General features: G+C 44.0%; 1 protein-coding gene across 2 annotated transcripts; it reads right to left on the bottom strand.

Annotated features, from left to right (window-relative positions):
- Positions 1-10,152: 10,152 nt before the first annotated feature.
- On the bottom strand, positions 10,153-13,510 carry LOC125513712 (cyclin-dependent kinase G-1-like). Of its 2 annotated transcripts, XR_007286096.1 has the most exons (8): positions 11,812-13,510; positions 11,592-11,720; positions 11,352-11,487; positions 11,183-11,271; positions 10,980-11,091; positions 10,793-10,899; positions 10,378-10,693; positions 10,153-10,300 (listed from the first exon to the last, which is right to left on the bottom strand). XR_007286096.1 is itself a non-coding variant. In XM_048678877.1 (7 exons), the coding sequence occupies exons 1-7, from the start codon at positions 13,170-13,172 to the stop codon at positions 10,600-10,602; spliced, it is 2,028 nt and encodes a 675-aa protein (XP_048534834.1). In that variant the 5' UTR covers positions 13,173-13,510; the 3' UTR covers positions 10,153-10,599. The 2 variants fall into 2 exon arrangements, 1 of the variants encoding a protein (XP_048534834.1); XM_048678877.1 differs by having other exon boundaries at positions 10,153-10,693.
- Between the last annotated feature and the right edge of the window lie 3,646 nt (positions 13,511-17,156).

Here is a 17,156-nt window from a genome sequence, read left to right as displayed (position 1 = left end):
ATTCAGTTCCATCAAAGACGGGGCACGCAGCGGAGACTTTGATTATCCCTGCAGTCGACATAGCTAAAACTCCAGGTGGTTAAACCGAATCACACAGAACAAGGGAGCACCTTGCTCTGATACCAATTGAAAGTGCGTTATATCGACTAGAGGGGGGTGAATAGGCGATTTTTATGAAAATCTTCAAAACGTGGAAATTATGAAGACAAACAGTAGAGATAAGCCTATCACTATGCAGCGGAAGTTAGATTACACTAGGCAAGCCATGGTCAAGTATTCAATAGAGTGAAAGCACAATGACAAGTAGCTGCAGTGTAATAAGGATCAGGTAGGAAGAAGTTATGAAGCCAAACAAATCATACAGTTACGTTGTGAAGACAAAAGGTATAGCAAGCATGCAATGGCTTCACAATGAGTAACAGTAAGTAAAAGGAAGTGAAGATGAAACCAGTGACTCGTTGAAGACAATGATGTGTTAGACCAGTTCCAGTTGCTGTGACAACTGTACGTCTGGTTGGAGCAGCTAGGTATTTAAACCTTAGGACACACAGTCCTGGGCACCCAGTCCTGAACACGCAGCTCAGGACACCAAGTCCTCACCGTATTCTCCTTGAGCTAAGGTCACATAGTCCTCGCCCAATCACTCTGGTAAGTCTTCAAGGTAGACTCCCAAACCTTCACAGACTTTGTTCACTGGCAATCCACAATGTCTCTTGGATGCTCTGAACGCGACGCCTAACCGTCTGGAGGATGCACAGTCCTCAAGTGAAATAAGTCTTCAGATCACTCAGACAAGAAGACTTAAGTGATGCCCAATTTACTCTGGCTCTGGGTGGTTAGGGCTTTATCCTCGCAAGGAATTCTCTCTCTCAAAGGCTTCGAGGTGGGTTGCTCTCAAACGACAAAAGCCGTGCACTGAAATCTGAGCAGCCAACCGTTTATGGTTGTAGGGGGTGGGTTATATATAGCCACTTGGCAACCCGACCTAATTTGTTCGAAATGACCCTGGGTCACTAAGGAACTGACACGTGTCTCAACGGTCAGATTTCAAACTCTCATGGCAACTTTACTTGGGCTACAAGCAAAGCTGACTTGTCTGGCTCTGGACAAGATTCGCTCTCATTGTCTTCAATTGAAGACATGGGTTTTTGGTTTAGGCATCACTTCAGTCATTCTAACTGGTTCTCCTGGACCCCACTTAACAGTACGGTGGTTCCTATGACTCAACACAAAAGAAAAAGAACTACGAAAGATCTAAGTCTTCGAGCTCCATAGGCTTCATAACGTGTCTTCTTTTGTCATAGTCTTCAATGTGAATATCTTCATATACCACCTTTGACTTCAATGTCTTCATACATTTTTAGGGGTCATCTCTGGTAGTAAAACCGAATCAATGAGGGACTTCTACCTGTGTTATCCTGCAATTCTCACAAACACATTAGTCCCTCAACTAGGTTTGTCGTCAATACTCCAAAACCAACTAGGGGTGGCACTAGATGCACTTACAGTTGTCATCAATCACCAAAACACCTTAGGGATAAATATGCCCTTACACCTTGGGTTTTCGCGAGCTCGAGGGTCATCTTTATTTTAACCCCCCCCCCCCGGACCAGTGCTCCTCTGAGTGTTGGTCCGAACCAGGCAACCTGCGGGGCCACCTCGGGGAAACTTGAGGACTGGTTTTACTCGTAGCTTGACCTATCCGGTGTGCCCTAAGAACGAGATATGTGCAGCTCCTATCGGGATTTGTCGGCACAGTCGAGCGGCTTTGCTGGTCTTGTTTTACCATTGTCGAAATGTCTTGTAACCGGGATTCCGAGACTGATCGGGTCTTTTCGGGAGAAGGAATATCCTTCATTGACCGTGAGAGCTTGTGATGAGCTAAGTTGGGACACCCCTGCAGGGTATAAACTTTCGAGAGCCGTGCCCGCGGTTACGTGGCAGATGGGAATTTGTTAATATCCGGTTGTAGAGAACTTGACACTTGACTTAATTAAAATGCATCAACCGCGTGTGTAGCCATGATGGTCTCTTTTCGGCGGAGTCCGGGAAGTGAACACGGTCTTGGGTTATGTTTGGACGTAAGTAGTTTCAGGATCACTTCTAGCTTCACAACTGTTGCGTAGCTTCTCATCTTACCCTTATTTGCGTATGTTAGCCACCATATTTGCTTAGCGCTTGCTGTAGCTCCACCTCATTACATTATCCTACGCATAAGCTTAAATAGTCTTGATCTCGCGGGTGTGAGATTGCTGAGTCCTCGTGACTCACGGATACTTCCAAACAGTTGCAGGTGCCGATGATACCAGTGCTGGTGATGCTACCGAACTCAAGTGGGAGTTCGACGAGGACCTTGGTCGTTACTATGTTTCGTTTCCTGATGATTAGTAGTGGAGCCCAGTTGGGACGATCGGGGATCTAGCATTTGGGGTTTATCTTCCTTTTATTCGGATTTGACCGTAGTCGGTCTATGAGTGTATTTGGATGATGTGTGAATTATTTATGTATTGTGTGACATGGCGATTGTAAGCCAACTCTCTTTATCCCTTTCTTATTTAGTACATGGGATTGTGTGAAGATTACCCCTCTTGCGACAAAACCAACATGCGGTTATGCCTCTAAGTCATGCCTCGACACGTGGGAGATATAGCCGCATCGTGGGCGTTACATTCTTATAAGAATCAATGTTCCCTTCTACATACATTTGACCCAAAGTTGTACTTGGTTCGCTTGTATTCACACTGTTTCCACCCAATGGCCTTACTGTTGTTTTCCGCCTTTAGTTCTGCATTTGTGGATGGTCCTTTGGGTCTATATACCTTTATTTGCTTCCTTTTTTGCCCAACAACATGACTATTTGTAGCCCCTAAATAAAAAAGTTGCTTACTCACCATGCCTTGATCCACCTTATTTTTTTAATTTCTGATTTTGAACCTTCAGATTCATAGGAGAGATGACTACATATTCCTCTTGCAATTTATCAGTGTTTGGTTCGACAATCTTCGCTTTAGCACGGAGATGGGATTCCCTCTTTTGTCATCGTAGTGTGAACATTTGCCACTTGATTGTGAACTTTGCACTGATTTGGAACCTGGAAAACTTCTCTTCTTATCATCCTTGACACACAGCCTATCGGCATTCCAAGGTAGCTTACCCTCTGCATCCCTCTCACCTCGTCTGGGGCATTCCATGGAAGAGTGTCCCAACAAGCCACATTAGAAGCAGTAATGTGGGAGCCTCTCATACACTACCTCACAAGTGTCATACTCTTGGTGATTCTTCGAATAAGTTGTAACCCACCTTAACAGAGGTTTGGAGATATCCACGATTACTCTAACTCATAGACAGCCCCTCCCCCCCCCCAAGCTCTACCCTTCTATCCACATCATCAGTCTCCATTGTTCCTAGCTTTGCTCCAAGTTTTTCTCCCCAAATTTTGTTCATCAGTTCAAATCTTGGGTTTTTAATGCGACCCCAAACAGTTAATTTGTCAAAGCGAACATCTGATGGTCTCTGTCTAGCATCAAAAATGTTAATGAGCACTGCATGCTTGCCAACAGTCCATGGAGATCCCGCTTCAACTCGAACTTTATTCATCTTAGTTGCAAACTCAACAATAAACATATTGTCTCCAATAGCTCTAGGATTCATGCCTTTAGGGTTTACCCAAGCTGGCCTTAGTGCCGCCATAATCGTCTGCATATTAAGAGTGGTTGTGGATAGTACCCTTCCTATGAATGACCACTCCAAGGACACCAAATCTTCCTCATTTTCGTCCTGCAAAATGACTGTTGTAGCTTCTCCAGATGTGAGATTGAGCTTCTCCATTAATATGGCAATCTTCTCTTTTGCTTCAGATGGGACACTGTCAGCCCCACTAGCCATATTGCTCTCCTGGTCCGCCGCACCCATTGCCAGGAATGGAGTGGACATGACCTCCATGGCAGAACCTACACCACCGCCAACGCCCCCAACTCACCTCGTTACCCGTGACCAGGAGTGGGCAGTGAACCGTGATTTGCCCCGATGTCCTCCTGAACCACTGTTGAAGGAAGAGGATTGGGAGTACTTGAGAGAGTTGGGATTGGTGGAATCGAATCTAGATTCGGTGGAAACTGTGGACGACGCGGGGTCGAAATCTCGCTCACCAGATCGTAGCCTCACCCTAGAATGCCCGTCGCCACTAGAGGGAATGAGAAGGTTCTAAGGAGTGTCGCTGCAGGCTAGGACGTTGTTCATTATCTCTCTGTAGCGTCCGAGTGCGTTGGGTTGCAATCTTGATTCTGCCTCTTGGTGGTTTATACCACATGACTGTGCAAGATCAGATCAGTACCCTCGGTAGGGTTGCCAACATGGCCGGAAGTCTTAGATCGGAGGTCACACAAGGGTTTACCTAGGTTCGGGCCTCGCCTTTGAGGAGTAATACCCTATGTCCTACTTGTTGATATTCATGATGGGCATACCTCTTGCGAGAGATTACAGTGAAGAGTATGAGAAGCTACCGAGAGTTTGTTTCTACGGGAGTGGATGGGAATGGGAACCCCGCAACCCTCACCTGATATGCTCGATGTGGGCTAGGGTTTTACAATGTAGAGATCTGATCTAGCCCGCCGCCAAGATGGCTTGTGGAGGAAAAGATGATTTGTTGAGGTGTATCCAATGATCTGGGCTCCCAGTTGCCACCCATGGTAGAGTAGGCCCTTCAGCATGCCTATTGTCGGGCTCCCTATGGACCACCCCCGATGTATTACACCATTAGCGGGGCAGAGGTCGAGCTCCGAGATCTCAAGCGGGCTCCCTGCCTTTTGCCCACCTTGGGGAGCTCAGCCCCTTGAAGATTTTGTTCCGGCTTTGTTCCGGCTTACTTCTTGCAAGGAGCTCACAGAGAACAGAGCCCTGCAAGTCAGATCTTATCATCAGGCCTATCCTATCATGAGCCAAAGCGCAGTCTTGTCAATATGGTCATGATGAGGGCGCCATAACCCCACACCCACGTCTCGTGAAACGACAACTTTATACTAAGGTGGTTATAAAAGAGAGGAAAGGGTAATTTCTTCTCCCGCTTCCTTCATCTTCTTCCTCGCACCCCTTGCCGAATTTGAGAGAATTCTTTTAGTTTGAGAGAATTATTTACATCACATGACCAATAAATATACCTCACGATGGAAGCACATTTCATAACCAAATTTGAGAAAGGTCTATACATCATATGAGCAAATATATATATCTGTGGATTATATACTAAAAAGGCCCATGTACAATCTGTGCAAATTAAACTCACAAAATTTATTTTAACTAAAAGTTGTGGTGTTAAAAAAAATGTTAACAAGATCCATGCAATATCAACGCGGAGCATGTTGTTTGGGGAGGAAAGTACATCACTTAGGAAAAACAATATGCACATGATTTACAGTTCACTGTTTCTAGCAAAGCCCGCGACAAACAAGTTTAAATCAACATTTTTACAGTTCACTGTCGCTAGCAAAGCCCGCTACAAACAAATTATCGCTTTATCTCATGACGACATATTTTCAGGTGAATCAGCTTGCACATTATCCAGAAATCTCAGACAGCAAAACTGTCAGGGACTATTCATTGTTACCACATTACAGGAAAAAGAAAACAAGTTGTACTCATCTTGATACTACATCACTTTACCAAATTTAGATAGATACAGCCATAACCCTAAGAGGTAAAAGAAATACTCCCTCCATCCCAAAATAAGTGTCTCAACTTTGTATTAACTTTACTGCAAAGTTGTACTAAGGTACTAAGGTTGAGACAGTTATTTTGGGACGGAGGGAGTAATACATCAGCAGGCACTCTTGCAACACCTTAGGGTTTTTTCAGTCTGATAGAACACAAATGGTCAGAAGCCAGAGAGACCAAAGAAGCTTCTTTGCCTCCGCAATGCTAATTCAAGTTCCATCGTTGCTGTACACAGGGTTAGGAAGGGCATATACATAAAATAAACTGGAGAGTACAAGCTAGTGCTACCGCTGCAACTAAACACAAGACGTTTTTGCAGTTCAAATTGAACTAAACAAAGTCTCATATTTAGTTACCTAGGTGATTTTATCCTTCATATGCAGACATTAGTGTATGATGGGTTAGGACAGGCTAATCCAGTTGGAGACAAGCTGGCACAGGTGGTGCAACCAAAAATACAATACAAGCAGACATTAGTAATAAAAGAGCACTTCTCCACCTTACTACTCATATATTAACACTACTAAGATCATATGTTAACACTACTAACAAACCATAATCCACACAGAATAATGATTAATACACTTTAATTCCCAAACGTGAACCTGCAAAACATGCAATAAAAATTGCATCGGGGGCAGGCTCAGGTGATATCTTGAATTATTGAGTAGGAATCAAGATATTTACTGTCAAAATCAAATGCACATACATCATGAATGGAGGCAGTTCTCGATAGTCCAAGATCAAATACTGGACCTGACCTTAGCGATGCTTTAAAAGGCTTCCAAGCCAAACTTTGATCAAAACCTTTAAACACTTCATTTAAGAACTCTGGCTACAGCACAATTGATCCTTGACCTAACGACAACAAAAATAAATAAATGCCTATTGAAGCTGGATAGCATTTCTATTCAAAATGTTCGCGTGAAAGGAGGCAGTTTCGATAGTACATAGTTAAGTGTCTAGCTGAGCAGAAGGTTATCAAATACTGGACCAGACCTTGCCATGCTTTACAAGGTTTCCAAGCCAAACTTATTTGATCAAAATTTCAGCACTTTCATTCAAAAACTCAGGCTATAGCAGAATTGACCCTTGACTTGACTTACAAACGACAGCAAAAGAGAGAAATGGTTAACGATGTTAGATAGCATTTATATTCAAAACGTATGTACTAATTTGTTTTGAAAAGGTACAATAAGGTTCATCGTCGAATGCTCTGCTGCAGGCATTTCGTCTGCAACAGCTGACCAAGAGGATGCGCTGGAAACCGGCATGCCTTTGAGAATGATCTTGCATTCACGGAATACAGACATGTCTTCTATCCAAACTAACACAATACAATCAACTTATACAAATACTCTGTTTCAAAATAACTGACATGGTTCAAATTTGAACTAAATCCATGACACTTATTTTGGAACAGAGGGAGTAGAAAACAAGGATAGAAAATAATAGATTGGTACATGATTTTTTGTAGGAATTCATGAAGGATACGCAAGTCAGAACCCATAAACAGTTCGATCCAGCACTCACTTCTGTCTCTGATGCAAACACAAGCATCGCATCAACATCTCACTTGCCTGAATCTCACTCATTCCCTTTTCCCTTGTCAGTACCTGCACAAGTCAGCAGGCCGCCCAAGTCGCTGGCAGCAAAGACAGAAATAGCTAACGAGTAGCACCCAATGAGGCGCAGCAGTGGCAAGAACCACACCATCTTTGTAGAAATTTCGACAGATCTGAACTCTATAAATACCCCTCGATGACAGAACAAAATAAATGGATCTGTGTTCTGATTTTGCTTAATACTGATAAGCATTTCATTCAGAAGTGGGGCAAGGAATTTCAATGAAAAAGGGTCATATCTATAAAAACAGGGCTCTCTTCTCCACCAGTGGTACCATTTACTTGAGAGAGAGCTGTCTCGATGCAAACATAAACATCATATCAACATCCCACTTGGCCGAATCTCACTCCTATTCCTTTCTCCGTCTGTACCGGCACAAGCCAGCATGCTGCCCAAGTCGCAAGCAGCAAAGACAGAAATAGCTAACAAGCAGTCCGATTAGGCGCAACTGTGGCACGAGCCAGCACTTCATTTGCACTTAAAACTTGTTTCACTCCGCCCTTATCTAGGTTAGTTCTGACCACTACATAAGTTACAGATTTGTAGCAATTTGAAGAGATGTATAAACTGTAAAAATAATCCAAATACCACAACAGAATACCCCTCGCCAAAAGAACAAAATGTATGGGTCTGTGTTCTGGCTTTTCTAGTGCTGATAAGCATTGCATTCAGAAGTGGGGCAAGGAATTCAATACAAAAGGGCCATATCTATTAAAAAAACAGGGCTCTCTTCTCCACCGGTGGTACTATCTACTTGAGAGAGAGCAATTAATAGGTCACTGCAAATAACTAACTACTGGAATTATCCAACAAATGTTCAACCAAGAATCATCATGTCCACTGGTGGGTGGTGGCACATGGTTGACAGGGATAAGGGATTAAATAAAAATGAACTGATAACTACAAGGCATCCGTAGGTAAATTATCAGAACATTACGGAAACTAAACATGATTTATTTAAATGAAAACTAGTCTTGTTTTTACCAGCACCCGTGAGTTTTCCTGTAGTAAGCAAAGCATACGGAATCCACAATTTTTTATCAAATTATAAAGTGCAGCATTTCATGACAATGGCGTGCATCTTCGGAAATATAGAACCAGAAAACAGGCAACTCTTCAAGGGATCATGTAGCAATATTAAGGTAAATGATGAGATCGCCTGAACTCTGAACAGATTTAAAAATAATCTATTTGTCAACCAAGGAAATGGTAATCAGTTACCAAGGAAAACTACTAGCAAGAAAACATACCAAGATAGGATAGTATACTGACCAACTAAGATTCACAAGAGTAACAGAGCTTGGATACCTTCCACAAAGAAAGTCAATTAAGAAAGGTAAGCTGACAGCACTCGAGCTTCCTGTCTTGATAGCCACAGCTTAAGCTGCAGACGGGTCACAGAACACTTAAGTGAGTTCAATCAACTCTCCAAGCAGCTTACACAATACAAGTAATTCATAGTTCAAAGTTAAAATTGAGTAAGAGAACTGGATTAACTGATTTCACAGGAAGATATGCTATGTCCAAACAAACATTCAATCATGGACACCAATCAGACTAGCTTTTCTATCATCAGATGTCCTGCACATAGCAAATGACTTGAAACTGAAACAATGAAAACTGACTGCCTCACTAAACGGACGATACTTACGTGCATGCAAGTATATTATCATATAAGGAACTCCCGTATATGCTACTCTTAAAACCAATCCCTTGCATGTCATTGTTTTCAGCCTTATTGCTTGCATACCATCAAGGAATTTGTGAGGAATAACCCTTTTATATACAAGGGTAGTCCTAACAGATTGCTGGGTATACGGAGAGGGTTAGAAACTATGGCTTATAAATAATAATACTTAAAAGAATGGCATATGAGTAAGAGTGCATAAACTTTTCATGAAGGGCAAACCGGTACCTAAGAACCAAAAACATTTTACAACTTTCACTAACTAGTGCTCCATCCAGTTCACAAAAGGATAGCATTTTAGTCAAACTTCTAAAAAATTGGCCACTGATGTGTTTTCACAAATTTAGGTCGGTTGTTGAAAATCATTTACATTTTGTAGAACGTGTCGGTTCCCAAAACGTAATCAACACAAAATGAAAGCCTAGGTGAAAAACATAGTATCATTCAACAATGCAAGAAAGGCTTTTTATCCATCAGGCAAGATAGGCCAAACAAGAACAAAATCCTGAAAATAATAAAAGCAGAACAAAATAGCATCTAGATTTGGGATAACAAAGGTCATGGGAAGTTAATTTCCAAACTTTGCTCTCAAATTCCTGTTTTCAGGAAAGCAAACAATAACAGAAATGAAGGGTCTCCATTTCGCAATATAAAATTAGTTGTGTTTTTAAGACGACATTAGTTGTTCTCTTACGACGGAAGTTGCATTGACTGCACAAAAGAAGTTCATAAGTATTAATTTGTCCTTTTTGGTTTGCATTCATTATGTAAGTTAGAATTTCATATAGTACAATAACAGACAACATGAACATATCAAGCAGAATAAGCCATAAAATATGTATGTGTAATTTTAGATATTTCCAAACAACGCCAAAGCTCACCTGAGCTTACAAGACCATTCACACAGAACATCCACAAACACAGAGATAAAAAATGATAAATACGTCGAATTTATATAGCACGATAACACATCAGTGGGAAATTAATTCCTCAGCATATTACCTTACAATTTGCATTACTATGCATCAGTTTCCTCGCGAAAAAGCAAAAGGTACTCCCCTTCTTCGCTTCATTCATCTCTTGCAGAGAATATGCAAAGATCAAAATAAAATGTGCTTAACAAGGAAAAATGAAGTGAGAAGATCTCATTGATTGTTGTTTACAAGGAATACACTTTACAGTACTTTACATACAGAAGATCGGTATGTGAAACTGGTGTACCCAATAGCTGTGAATAGGCCAGACCATATGATGCAGCTGTATGAGATATTTGCACACCTTACAATGCACAGTGGATTAGATTGTGACCAAGTAAAGTAGAGTTCATTGTGACCAGAAGTTGGGGAAGAGCTAACCCTGTAAATGAAATAGTGCCTAGCACGGAATATAAGGAGAAATCGTATCCCCTTCTGATTATGCATCCATGCCTGCTAAAGAAGGCCACCAACTGTCGCCAGACACCAAGAAGACGGTGTACTTCATATATCCAGTGGACGTCTGACCTTGGAACACATGCACTTCCATTAGGTTCATGTTAATTGAAGATTGGCATCTGCAGCAAACCAAAAGATCAGGGCTCAGCCAAAAATTCCACGGTCGTGTATGCTCCCCAGTTCTTTCATTCGTTGCTCCTCCAGAGGATCAGGGCTCTTCATGCGTTTCATCATGCGCCTACATGTTTGAAGAATGAAACATTAATTAAACCATACTACAAGAAAAAAAATCATACTATGCTGATAGGTTAAAGCTTATACGAAAAAATGCCAGTACCTGTCTTGTTCATTAAGGGAATGAAATGTTGGCATAGAATCCCTTGACTGAGGCAATGGTACTTCACAGAACCATTCATGGTTCAACGCATCCTCTGCTGATATGCGCTGTAAGAAGAAGGCAAATATGTTCAGACAGGTAAAAGGTGAGGGGAGAATCAGCTAGTTCTCTATAGGGCATATATTACCGTTTCAGGGTCATACGTCAGCATTCTGTTTAGCAGGTCAAATCCAGCCTCTGACAGGGTCAGCCCACCAGTGAAAGATACAGCTGGAAACTTTTCCCGTAATCTATTGTACCTGAGGAGAGAATTGAAGGTTAGATTTTGATACAAACCTAGCATGCTCAAAACACAAAAGAAGCAGCTACAATAAGTGGTTAACCACTTACGGTTGTTTGGCAAATTTGGCCCTGGCGCCCGGTAATTTAGAATAACCAGGCCATAGGTCCTCGTTAGGTGTACCAAGCATTCTAAATATCTGCAGTCAAAGTTACTCACATGAGATTTTATTGATCTAGTTACAATGAACAAATAGAAATTATAGATCAAACCAGATACCTTACTAAGTTGGTCGATGTCACGTTTCCCATCAAACAGTGGCTTTTTTGAAAGGAGTTCTGCCATAATACAACCCAACGACCACATATCAATAGCAGTGGAATATTCCTTTGCGCCTAACAGTAGTTCTGGAGCCCTGCAACGATAAAGCATCAAACAGTGAGGCTGTGATTGGTAAGTGGTTAAATAATAATGTAACAGCACAACATTTGAAAACATTGATGCTGGCTAATGACTTACCTGTACCACAAAGTCACAACCAATTGAGTGTAAGGCTTTAGTGGACTGCCATATTGACGAGAGAGCCCAAAATCACATATTTTCAACTCACCGCGGTTATTCAAGAGAATATTAGACGTCTTGAGATCCCTATCAAACAAGACAGATCATTAGACAGAAAAATATAACCTATTAAGAAACATGCATAAAGGTTGAAGAAAAATCAATAGTTGGTCATTACCTGTGAATCACCCAATTGTCATGAAGATACTTCACACCTTCTAGCAGCTGAAGCATCAAACATTTGACCTCGCTTTGACTATATGGTTGTTTCATAGTCTCCATGACAGCCTTGAGATCGTGCTCCATGTACTCCATCACCATATAGGTGCTGTCACCACTCCCAACGACTATTTCCTTGACATCCACAATCGAAGGGTGATGGAACGATAGCAGGATATTTATTTCCCTGAGAGAAGTCAGTGGGAAACCTTCCCGTTCATTCTCCATCTTTACCTTCTTCAATGCAACAATCTCACCAGTTTTCTTATCCTTTGCCCTAGATACAATACCGTATGTACCCTCATTAATTGTGTTGAGCCTCTCAAACTCGTCAACACCCCTACAACCCTGAAGCATGTTAATGCACCTATGCGGTGACCCTGCGGGCTCTGGGGTTCTAGAGCTACACCGATGACTCTCAGAATCAGTGTGCATCCCACAAAGAGCAGAAGAATCATCCCCAGCATCCTTCTCGATATCCATGTAGTCACCCTTATCTACTTCAAGATCCCTGTTTGCACTAAACTGTACTACGCCAGAGTCAGACGACACTGAGGAGTTTGAGTCTTTATCCATCATCAACTTTCCAAGCTCTGGGCTTGTAAGCTTTTTCACGGACCCTTGTTCTGGTGACACGCTTTTCTTCTTCTTCGACACAATTTCTTCCTCGTCATCAGCATCTGCCCATCGTGAAGTCCTAATGTTTATCATTGTTGGATAAGCATCCTCCTCCTCATCCTCCTCCATAATAACCCTATCATTGCAGTGCTCCTGTAATCTTTCAACATTTTGTACATCAACCGATGCATCCAAATCAATGCTGCTCGGGTTGCCAACATCTGGGAGGTTGGCAACCACAGTGCCTACATCTTTCATGCTACTCGCAAAATCTTGGACACGAGGCTTTGAACCATTCCTGTCCAAAATAATAGGCGAGTATTTTCGCTTCTTAGTTGGGGATGGCACCCCGCCCTCCCTGCTGACCCCAGCAACACCATTCACACCAGGTTCCCTTGCCTTCAGCGGCCACCCACGAGACTCTTCCGAGCCACTTCCGCTTGAAACCTCGCCGGGTTCCCTCTCCTCCCTCCTCCCTGACGGCCGGCTCTTCAGTGGCAGATGTAGCGACCGGTGGCGGGTGTGCCCATTTGACGGCTCCCGGTCCCTGCTCCGGCCGCCATCACGACGACGATCTGAGTCGCGGTGTCGGCTAGGGTTGCGGTGATGGTAATCCTTGCCCCTTCTAGAAGCCTCCAGATCGAACTCCCGCTCCTTCGACACCTCGTAGCCACTGTACCCTCCGTGGCGCCCCGCGGCCATGATGCGCAGGCACAACAAATCCCAGCAATCGAAGGGAATCGGGGAAAATTGGCTCACCAAACCCTAGATCCACGGGCCAAAACCAAACCCTACAAAAAAAGGGTGCTCTGGATCGAACCGGGGATCGGACTTCCGAAATTGGGGATAATATGCTGGAGCTTTGCGCTAGCTCGTGCGAGCGCGGCGTCGAAGCTTATCGGAAGTCGGCGACCAAGGACGCGGAGAGGGATCGTGCGGGCTTGTGGTGCTGGGTGGCGGCGGCGGTGGGTGGGGTTGCAGGGCGACGCGAAGAAAAGAAGAGGAAACTGCGTCCGGCGTCGCCTATCGTGCTGTCCTGTTTGAGCGGTATCTTCAGAGTTCGCGTCGGACGCGGATGCGGCGCGTTTCAGCCGATGGCAGGTTGGGTCCGGATTGTCAGAGGAAGGTGAATCAGCGGTAGGACTGATGAACCGTATATCTATATCTCTACTGCTTAAAAAACGTAAGGTTCCATTTCACCTTGCTTCTCATCATTCCTTCGTCCAACCTTTCATGAATATAATAATTAATTCCCCTTAATTACTTACCTTCTAACACAATTCCATTTTAATTAATCAAAATATAAGGTAATTCATGGTCAGAATTTGATGAACATTTATATACACAATCACATTATTATTGAGAGGTAAATCACAATCTAGCGTATTAGAATATTTGTATCCCGTTGCAATGCACGAGCATTGTTCTAGTGTAGGCTAAAAAATTCTCTACTACTTAAAAAACGTAAGGTTCCATTTCACCTTGCTTCCCATCATCCCTTCGTCCAACCTTCCATGAATATAATAATTAATTCCCTTAATTACTTACCTTCTAACCCAATTCCATTTTAATTAATTAAAATATAAGGTAATTCACGGTCAGAATTTGATGAACATTTATATACACAATCACATTATTATTGAGAGGTAAATCACAATCTAGCGTATTAGAATATTTGTATCTCGTTGCAATGCACGAGCATTGTTCTAGTATAGGCTAAAAAATTGAGAGAGCAGCAACTCCGCCGACACTGTGTCCAACACGCCCGCTCTTTCGTCAGCGCGTGTTCGCTTGGATCAAAATTGACACAGAAGTCGATCCAACGCACACCCAAACGAACGCGCGTCCGTTTTTTGCCCGCCTGCCGATCAATTCCTGACTTAAATTTGGGTCTCATTTGCATCCGCGCGAACACGAAACGAACGTGTGTGACGTCCGCCTACTCCTCCCCTAGCCCGCCAATCGGCGGCACACACACCACCATTTATCCTCACTTTTCCAAAAAAAAACTCCCGTCAACTCGCGCTCCCGGTCACTCGCCATGGACGACGTGCCAACCTCGCCTCCCTCGCCTCCTCCGGCCTCACCTTCGTTGCCTCCGCCAAAGGCAAGCCCCGAGCGCCCTGCAAGACTGCAGCGCCGCCCAAGAAGAAGCAGTTGACGCCCGAGCAGCGGGCCGTGCAGTCGACCAAGAGGAAGGGTCGAAGGCATGCGCGGGACCGCAAGCTCGAAGCCGCTGTCGTCACCCTCTCCGCCGCCGCACAGCAGGAGGAAACCAATGCCCGAGTCACCGTGGCAACAAGGGAGGCCCTGCTCTATCTAGGGTTAAGCCCTGGCCAACACGGGCTCGTCGGCTTTTCCTTGGGTGGGACTGCCAGAGTCGCCACGCACGTCTACCACGCAGCTGATTCCCAGTTTCAATGTCTATCCGCAAGCCTCCCGCTTCTCCGGAGAATGCTCGCCGGAGGTGATCGTGCTGGCGCCGTCCACACCCGCGCATGTGCTCATGGCATCGACCTCAATGCCACATCGATGGCCGGTGGATCATCCTCCGAAGGAGCGAGAAAACGCTCGTGGGAGATACCAGCCGACATGCATCCCGACGCCTGCAACCTATTCGACAGAATGCCGGCCACCGGTGACGACGAGACGGCCAACCGTTTCATCATCGAGAACATCATCTTTGAAGGCGGTGCGGGAGTTGCTGCCTTCACACATGGTGCGGGCATGGATGCCTTCGATCTCGACGAGACCCAAAGTCAAGACGGCCGAGCGCTCTTCATGCCCGCCACCTTTGATCAAGCTGGCATTGACGACCCCTTCATGCAAGACCAGATCGGCATGGTCTCAGCACCTTCCCACTCGACCCCGAATTCCCGGAGGACTGCGGCCTTGAGGAAGAGGATGAAGTGGACATCGACATGGAGCCTTTGTTCGACGACGAGCTTGCCAACCAAGCTGGCGCAGACAAGAAGCGCAGAAGGCAAGTGGACAAAGGCATATACGCAACCGGAGGACAAACTCCTTTGTGGGTGTTGGAGGAACATTGGACAAGACTCCAAGGTCGGCGCCGAGCAAAAGGCATCTACCTTATGGCTTCGTGTTCATCGTGAGTACCATGAATGCAAGAAGTTCGCGTCGTACCAAATGAAGAGCGAGTGCGCCAGCATGAAATGTGTGGTGATTTTTTCGAAGGTTGACATGTATGACGACCGCTAGCATGTCACCCACATGAACTCTGGGCAATGGCATGGCCGCTCGCATTATCTATGGTCGCGGACCTTTTTAAAAATTGTGTGCGAACATGAAATGGGTCTACGCATTGGATGTACGGTCGGCCCAAACGTAAAACAGGGCGGCCGACGAGCGGTCGACTGACCCAAATGGACGAAAAGCAGTCAAAGCACGCGTCCGTTTGGGTCGGCGTGTTAGAGTTGCTCTAAGGCTGCATTTGGCGGAAATGTTTTAGAAACCATGGTTTTGAATACTTTGAAGTGTTTGGCTTCAGCAAAAACGGAAGTTTTGTAAATCACAGTGTACTAGTAGCCATGATATTTTTGTTGTATCGAAAAAAAGTCCCGGACTCTTTTTTCTAAACCGAATGGAGCGCAGTTGATGTCGTCGAGATAACTATACCAGATGAGATAGCCTCTTACTTTTCCTCTCATTATCTTGTAAACCAATTCTATTATATCTCCTGCTTATTAGTCGATTCTGTTTGATTTGCATACGGTCTCTCGGGTGCTTCTTCTTCCAGTCAGCACATGCGAGTCTCCCATCTCTTCTCTCGGCCACGAGTCAATCAAGCTCACCACCAGGGAAAAATGGTATGCGCTCGTCTATGCCATATCCATAAATATTTGTCTGCCCGGTAAGGGGCGACATATTGATTATAGATATCAACGTTGGATGGGACGAGGGCAGTGATTAGTTTGCAGTGATCTTTTGAGCTTCTCCGTCGTGTCCTTGCATGCCTATTAACTAGATCGGTATCACGCCTTGGCGCGAGGGTGCCGGTCCCAACGTTTTTGTCAAGCAGGTAATGCTAAGTTAGGATAACAATAAAGCGAAGAAAAATATTCGATTGTAATAGTAGCGAGACATAGCATTGCTCACATAACGTTGCACACTATCATCACAAAAAGATCCTCTAGAGTCGACCTGCAGGCATGCAAGCTTGAGTATTCTATAGTCTCACCTAAATAGCTTGGCGTAATCATGGTCATAGCTGTTTCCTGTGTGAAATTGTTATCCGCTCACAATTCCACACAACATACGAGCCGGAAGCATTTTGTACATTCAGAGGAAATTAGAATAATTGGTTAAGCCAAATGTGTTATGTACAAATCACAAACACTAAAGATATACCGAAAGTAAGGTATATAGTTGTTGCCCAGGAAACCCGAGTTTAGAGCATACAGATTAAGAAAACGTTTGGTACATCACAAATTGTGAAGATATAGCAAAAGCAAGGTAAGCAATATATAAACTGTCAATAGGATATTATTTAATCTACTAGCTCATCACAAATACTTAATTTGTTCCAAAAGCAAGGCCGGGGCAACTGAGCCAGCTTGCGGCATGTGCCAGGCACAAATCCAACATTTGGAATTTCTCATGACATAGGAGCAAACAAAATACATAGTAGTAAAGGTTTAGTAGAAAGCGTGAAGATTCGTTACAATC

Source organism: Triticum urartu, chromosome 6, assembly GCF_003073215.2.
Source record: "Triticum urartu cultivar G1812 chromosome 6, Tu2.1, whole genome shotgun sequence".
Classification (NCBI taxonomy): domain Eukaryota; kingdom Viridiplantae; phylum Streptophyta; class Magnoliopsida; order Poales; family Poaceae; genus Triticum; species Triticum urartu.
This window is presented reverse-complemented; position numbering and strand designations above follow the sequence as displayed.

Bases quoted from the DNA above. Each gene is read 5' to 3' on its own strand.
- LOC125513712 (XM_048678877.1), bottom strand. From the start codon at position 13,172: ATGGCCGCGGGGCGCCACGGAGGGTACAGTGGCTACGAGGTGTCGAAG. The intron at 11,272-11,351 runs GTATCTGGTTTG...CTTTGACTGCAG, and splicing joins ACATCGACCAACTTAGTAAG to ATATTTAGAATGCTTGGTAC. The intron at 10,900-10,979 runs GTAATATATGCC...TTCTTCTTACAG, and splicing joins TGACGTATGACCCTGAAACG to CGCATATCAGCAGAGGATGC.